The following is a 7,451-nucleotide window of genomic DNA, read 5'->3' as shown; positions in this document are numbered from 1 at the left end:
AGTTGGAGTCTTTGCCTGAAAGGAACCAGTTATGTTGGTCTGAGCATGTCTTTGCCTCCTTAGTGGCTTCAGCTGGAGGTTTTCCAGGCACGTTGAACTAAGGGAAGACTCATAACCCGCTGGGGAGTTTTTAAAATTTCCTATGGAATAACTGGCTTAGCTTGCTACTACTGTGAACTAGCTCTGGGAAAGAGGCAGAAACATGAAGGATGGCTTGAAGAAAGTTTCAAGTGGAAGTCCCCACGATCTGCACCACATGGGGAAACCAACAGCAAAACCTAAAATACTGCAGCTTTCAAATGTTGGGTTAACGTGTCTGACCTCATGGACCTCAGGCAACTAATTAGGCCGTGACTCTTGACTAGTAAAAATGACAAATACTATTATATTTGACCTGTCGTCATCGTGTTGCACTCTAAAATCTAAAACGGTCTATTTGGCAAATACAAAATATAAATTTACTGCTCAGGTAGTGAAGTTAAAATGGATAAACATTTGATATAAGATACGTTTGATAAGTTTCACTCTGTATTTATCTTGCATATTCCTGTACACTGATACAGCGATTAGCAGCATTGTCGCTAAAACAAATTTACCGCTTTTAGAGCGACTTATGGCCCCAACCAGAAACATCTTTTTCAGGGAAGGCCTCACATATTTCACCAAGGCGATGCTGTTTTCTGGAACTGTGATTATAAAACTAACGGCATTGGCAGTGCTAGAAACACACATGTGTCTACATATCAGATAAATCATGGGTCCTTACGGTTTCAAACTATTTAGACTTCACTTTGTAGAGTTGTGCTCTGTTGGAGCATTACATCATGTGACACACCCAGGTAAGATTGGATCACAGCACTTTTTGTGTGCTAACGGAACCTAAAGTTGAATACTTAGAGTGAAGTATGATCAGCTTTGCAGCTGCAAAATAAAGCTTGAAATAAATCCATAGTTATAACTTCCTTTTTCAGGTCTATTTGAGCATATGCAGCCTGCCATGACAAATTGGCTCATTCGTCATGGTGGTGGCTGGCGATGGTGGGAATTCTTGTGCCAACTGTTCTTCAGTTGATGCATAATGAAGTCCATGGATTGCACATGCAAACAGTGTTTGCAGCAAACATTTTGTAGGCACAAAAATATTTTTTGGCATGTTTACCTCCTGACTAATGCAAATTTGTGAATGTGCAGCAAGTGGCATAAGAGCATAGTTCTTCCACTAGACAGTGTTGGAAGTGAGAGTGAACCACTGGTATTTTAATTTGGGGTGTGACTCAGTTATGCCCTGGAGCTTGTTTAGAAGCTACTACAGTACAGAGGTTGGGAAGCCAACACCTATACTGGAGTTGTTAAGATGGTTTTAAACAGGTACCAACAGTTCCAGCTCTGTCGGAGCAAGAAATCGACTCTACTTTTGGCTTCTCGTTCTTTCAAGCTGACATTAAGTTAAAAAAAGGACTTGCAATGGCCCTTTTTCTTAAGATTGAAATGTCTAAACCGATGCAATACATTTACTCAACAAACCTGGTTGAGTAAAGAATGGTATGTGTATTGAAGGCATTGTGCACAGTAGCCTCAAGCACCCGCAAGCTGGAGGCCTGAGCACATAAGCAGCACGGTGGTTGATTTCTTTATATGTTCACTGTGTAAAATGTGCAACCCATGTTTCATCGAAATGACCACCATTTATTCTCAGATTAAGCTTTTCTCTGTGTGTATCTGTGGGATTTTTTGCAGTGGGTAAGTACTGTACTGTCTGCAGGGAATCTCCTGTAAAACCAGTTTGCTCGTCTCAAGGTCTCCACTTTATCTTGGAAAATCAGTTTTATCCTTCAGCCGACTACCCAACTAATTATCTTTATGTGACTTTGTTTTTTTGGTTTTTGGTTTTATTTTATGTATTTTTTTTACTCATACTTTGGTGCTCTGTTGCAGATCTTAAAACTCACTTTAAAGATTCTTTAAATTTAAGGTTTTCCTGTATATCTAAAAACATACCCAGGAGAATGTGCAATGCATTTTGACAAGCAAAAGCTGGTTAAACTGCTTGCTGAAACATTTTCAGCGTAGTTAAAGGGCAATTTCACACAACTTAATCCTATAGATAGCTTTGTCTTCATTTCATGTCCACAATCCCAGTAAAATACAAAGATGTGATCAAAGATACAGAGAAAAAATTCTTTGAAAAAGTCAAAACTTTTGTTGAATCTTGCCAGAAGGTGAAAAGTAGAAAGAAAAAAAAAGGTGGCACAGTGAGTATGCAGGTCCCCACCCTATACACAGAACACCCCTAGCTAATCAAGAAAACGAGTCTTTGCCAAAATGCCTTTCCTGCCCTCTCAGCTCTGGCTCTGATGCTGTTTCTCTACAAGCATCTGGGTGTGTCAAGCCCGGATCGCTTTACAGGGGTGGCACTATTACCTGTCTGACAGGCTGAGCCAATCTACACTGCCTGCAAGCTTACCTTCCAGGATCCAGGTAATAGGAGGAGGGTTGAGGGGAGGTGCAGAGGAGGCTGAGCTTACTGGGACCTCCTCCTTAGCTGGAGACAGATAAAAATCCATCGTAGACAGAGACAAGACACTTAGAGGGACTTGACTTTCCTCTTAGTGTGCTCCACTACTCTGCCAAACCTCTCTCTCTTTGCTCTTCTCTTTGAATCCTTCCTCTTAAGAAGAAACCAGCCATGTCGTCGTCTAGAGTGTCCACAAAAGTTGTGCGGACCAGCTATAGTGGAGGTGGTGGTGGTGGTGGTGCTGGTGGTGGAGGTGGTTTCAGCAGCCGTATAGGAGGAGGAGGAGGAAGAGCAAGTTTTTCCTCAAGATCTGTCAGTCTAGCGGGGCCAGTGACAATGTCATCGTCCTCAATGCTCAGGTCAAGCATGGGTGGCGGCGGCGGCGGTTATGGTTCTCATGGAGGTGGTTTCAGTAGTTATTCTGTTGCCTCTGGTGGTGGCGGTGGTCTTGGTTTTGGTGGTGGTGGTGGTGGTGGTGGTGGCGGTTTTGGTGGTGGCGGTTTTGGTGGTGGCGGTTTTGGTGGTGGCGGTTTTGGTGGTGGCGGTTTCGGTGGTGGAGGTTTTGGATCAGTCCCTCTGATCACAAGTGTCCAAGTCAACCAGAGCTTGCTGGCCCCCTATAACCTTGAGATCGACCCCAACATCCAGACTGTCCGCACCCAAGAGAAAGAGCAAATCAAGACTCTCAACAACCGCTTTGCAAACTTCATTGAGAAGGTGAGTGGCACTTTTCCTGTCTGATATTGAAAAAGGTTTTGTCTAGCTTTCATTTTAGTCTCACAACATGTCAGTAGAATGAAAGTCCTGTAGCTGGTTTCTGAATTGACCTCAACATATTAGAAAGAGATGCAAAGGCAGGCTTTTGTTAAAATGGCCCTTGAGCTCATTAAATATTATGCAGCAGCTCAACTAAACTTGGAAATGCTAAGTGAATGCTGATGAATGCCGAGAACTGCTGGGTGATTTGCCTATAATTCACCCCTCAAACTGAGCAACATGATGCTCCTTAAAATTTCATTATGAGCACAGCCTGCAAGCTGTCTCTGTGTAGAGTGAAAGCAGGGAAACAGTAGAGCGGTCATATCCAGTTACTGCTGCCTTATCAGGTGAGAGGAGCGAGGGATCTGGTTATCACCTGTTCCCATGGCAGCAAGAAGTGACAGGCTTTTACTTTAAATTCTCCCACATGCAGTTTCATGTTTAATTAAAGACGATGCATTGATGAGGGACCGTTTCTCTCAGGCAGTAATGACAGTCACTAACCACACCCTGTGTGAGAAAATGCTCAGCTAGCTCTTTCTGCTATGTCTACATGCCACACCTTATCTGTCTTCAAACAGGTAACCTGATCCCATCCTATGAAGACTCCTTATTTAAATCATTTTAAACAAAAAAATACTGCAATAAAGCATTAATAGCTGGAAAGAATGGCTCAGATGTTTAAAGAACATTTTTGTTAGGATATATATTTAAGTAAAGTAAAATGCGCATTGTACATTTGACATGATAGCTAATATCTTTAGGTGTGACACATTAATTGGTGAGGTTTGAGGCAGGCAAGTTCAATCAGTGAAAGTATGCATCCTGGAGGCGAGGGAACGCTAATGTCAAGTAGTTGGAGGAGGGTGCTCGGCTCGGGTGTGGCACTTTAAAAAAAAAGACCTTAAAGACACACCCAGAAATGGACTTTTGGGCTCTACTGTTTAATCAAACAACAGTGGATGGTCTATCTTCTAAGTCTCACAAACAAGCTCCACAGTGCAGTGTGTCTAGAACAGTCCTGCATTGTGAGGAATTTTAATATGACCGTTGGCATTGTTTTGCCTGCAAGAGTTTTTAATGTGGGAAGGTTACACATGATCCATGGACTGATGGATCACCAGAGAAAAACAAACAGGCGTAGGACCTCAAGGCGAGCGTTGCTAATCTGTGACTGCAGATCTAAAATTGTCAAATTCTTTTACCGTTTAGGTACGCTTCCTGGAGCAGCAAAACAAAATGCTGGAGACCAAGTGGAGCCTGCTGCAGGAGCAGACCACCACCCGCTCCAACATCGACGCCATGTTTGAAGCTTACATCGCCAACCTGCGCAGACAGCTGGATGGGCTGGGCAATGAGAAGATCAAGCTGGAGTCTGAGCTGAAAAACATGCAGGGACTGGTGGAGGACTTCAAGAACAAGTGAGTTCCCACGAGTCACGTCAATGAACAAAGCAGCTGACTTTCAATAGATGATGCCTGATCGTTCTCAGCTCATTTTTCTTCTGCTGTTTGCGACAGATATGAAGATGAAATCAACAAGCGTGCTACTGTCGAAAATGAATTTGTGCTCCTTAAGAAGGTGAGAATGGATGCGCCTTTAAAAAGTTGTTATAATGATGATAGATGATGCATGAATTATTATTTCCACATGTGCCATGACCAATGCAGTCTACTTTATCCTCCCTTACAGGATGTAGATGGAGCCTACATGAACAAAATTGAGTTGGAGGCCAAGGTTGATGCTCTTCAGGATGAAATTAACTTCCTCAGAGCTATCTACGAGGCTGTAAGAAAAAAAAACATTTTATGGCACTGTGGCACACACAGATGTGTTTATTTTGTACTATTTTTTAAATCTTTCAGTTCCATTTTTAAAAAAGAACTTGTGTCTTGTTCGCAGGAACTCTCTGAGCTTCAGGGACAGATCAAGGACACTTCTGTCATTGTGGAGATGGACAACAGCCGCAACCTGGATATGGACTCCATTGTAGCTGAAGTCAAGGCACAGTACGAGGACATCGCCAACAACAGCCGAGCGGAAGCTGAGAAATGGTACCAGAGCAAGGTAGGTAGAGAGAGTCTGCAGAGTGAAATAAAAGTGGATTGGTCTGTGGAATCTGCAATAACACTTGTTTTCAATCTGATTCCTTCAGTTCCAGGAGATGCAGGCCAGTGCAAACCAGGCAGGGGATGACCTTCGTAACACAAAGAGTGAGATTGCTGAGCTCAACCGCATGATTAGCCGCCTTCAGAATGAGATTGAGGCAGTCAAGGGACAGGTAATGCATGTTTCTGCATAGCTGATGAGATTATGCCTTACATATGTGTTAAACATTAATGCTTAACACATAGATAGCATTGTGAATGAGAAATATCACATTTAAAGCTTCTGCTAATTTTTCAACCTCCCAGCGTGCCAACCTGGAGTCCCAGATTGCTGAGGCAGAGGAGCGCGGTGAGCTGGCTGTGAAGGACGCCAAAGCCCGCATCAAGGACCTGGAAGATGCCCTGCAGAGAGCCAAGCAGGACATGGCCCGCCAAGTCCGCGAGTACCAAGAGCTCATGAACGTCAAGCTGGCTCTGGACATTGAGATTGCCACCTACAGGAAACTGCTGGAAGGAGAGGAATCAAGGTAAAAAATAAATTAATAAATAAATAATCCTCTAAAACACAGGTGAAGCTAAACAAAGTTTCCATGGTGAAAGTGACATTACCAGCTCATCAAATTGTTACATTTTGTTCTTCTTTGTAGGATTGCCTCTGGTGGTGGAAGCGCAACCATCCATGTGCAGTCCACAAGCACCAGCTTCGGTATGTATTAACATATTCAGCATTTTGGGCTTTTTGTTGTTGTTTGTTTTGTATTAGAGCTCCAAAGTTTTACCTTAAAAAAAACTAAATTTAAAGCCTTTCTCCTGACAAATGTGTTCTTCTCCTCACCAGGTGGTGGAAAAAGTGGCGGCGGCGGCGGCGGCGGTGGAGGCTTCGGTGGAGGCTTCGGCGGAGGCTTCGGCGGAGGCTACGGTGGCGGTTTCGGTGGCGGCTTGGGTGGCGGTGGCGGCCTGGGCGGCGGTGGCGGCCTGGGCTACGGCGGCGGTATTTCCGCGGGGGGCTTTGGCAGTGGCAGCACCTCTAGCGTCTCAAAATCAAGAGTCAGCACCTCCTATTCCAGCCGCCGTTAACAGAACCAGTGGCCATCTTCCAATCCATTTTTTCTTCTTCTCTTATTTTTCTTCTCCTCATCATGACCTCCATAAACCCCACCCTGTTGTTCCCTGCATGCACAGAGCAACCTCAGAAACACGTACGCTTGACAAGTCAAAGACAGCCGAGCCATGTAATGGCACCACATGCCCAAAGAGCGTTAGAGATATTAAATCCAAATTCAAGCAAAACAGTAGAGAGATTGTTGTGAGCAGCAAAGATGTGAGTCAGTCCTGTCTTTCTTTGATCAGTCAGCCTGGCTGTCTTTTAGTTGTTGGATGTGCTGTTGTGCAGACAAGAGGATCCTTGTAGTGTCAGGACAGAGAATCCCTACAAAGCAACTACCATTGTATACAAAATGGCACCACAGGAAGTTGGACAGGAAGTTGTCTAATATCTGTGATTTTGTTGTGCAGTTTGACATCATCAAAAGCAGCCACATGTAACACTCTCATATTTCTTCTCCTGTTTTAAGAGAAAAATGATTTCTCCACTGCAGTAAATAAATGGTGTTGTGATCATGCTTTACTTCCATTTTCACTCTGAATAATAAAAAATGTTTTAAAAAGGATCAGGCTGACTGGAACTGCCAGGTTTATTGGGAATTTGTACCAACAAAACTGAAATAAATCTGTGTTCACATACATTTGCAGATCTTCTTCCTGTGAATTTTTACTGGTGTAATATTTGAACATCCCAAACTTTTTACTCATGATTAGCTGTAGCTGAAACTGGTGAAATAATGCTGTTGATATAACATGACACTAATGTAGTGAAGCAAATAACAGTAAAATAGGGATGAACTAATGGAATATTATTTACATTACATTATACAAATGTAACTGGTTTTGCTCAGTTATTATAGAGCAACATAGTGTTAAGCTTCACTTTAATTGTAAAGTGAAAAGTGAAGTGAAGTATTAATAAATAAGAAAACATGTAGGTATAGTAAGAAGTATTAGTGGATAAG

At 43.0% G+C, this 7,451-nt stretch overlaps 1 protein-coding gene across 1 annotated transcript; it reads left to right on the top strand.

Annotated features, from left to right (window-relative positions):
- The first annotated feature begins 2,570 nt into the window (after positions 1–2,570).
- On the top strand, positions 2,571–7,133 carry krt5 (keratin 5). Its single transcript, XM_031733951.2, has 9 exons — positions 2,571–3,232; positions 4,487–4,695; positions 4,795–4,855; positions 4,967–5,062; positions 5,177–5,341; positions 5,430–5,555; positions 5,689–5,909; positions 6,030–6,088; positions 6,221–7,133. The coding sequence occupies exons 1-9, from the start codon at positions 2,687–2,689 to the stop codon at positions 6,457–6,459; spliced, it is 1,722 nt and encodes a 573-aa protein (XP_031589811.2). The 5' UTR covers positions 2,571–2,686; the 3' UTR covers positions 6,460–7,133.
- The last annotated feature ends 318 nt before the right edge of the window (positions 7,134–7,451 follow it).

This window comes from Oreochromis aureus, linkage group 20 (assembly GCF_013358895.1).
Source record: "Oreochromis aureus strain Israel breed Guangdong linkage group 20, ZZ_aureus, whole genome shotgun sequence".
Taxonomy (NCBI): Eukaryota; Metazoa; Chordata; class Actinopteri; order Cichliformes; family Cichlidae; genus Oreochromis; species Oreochromis aureus.
This window is presented reverse-complemented; position numbering and strand designations above follow the sequence as displayed.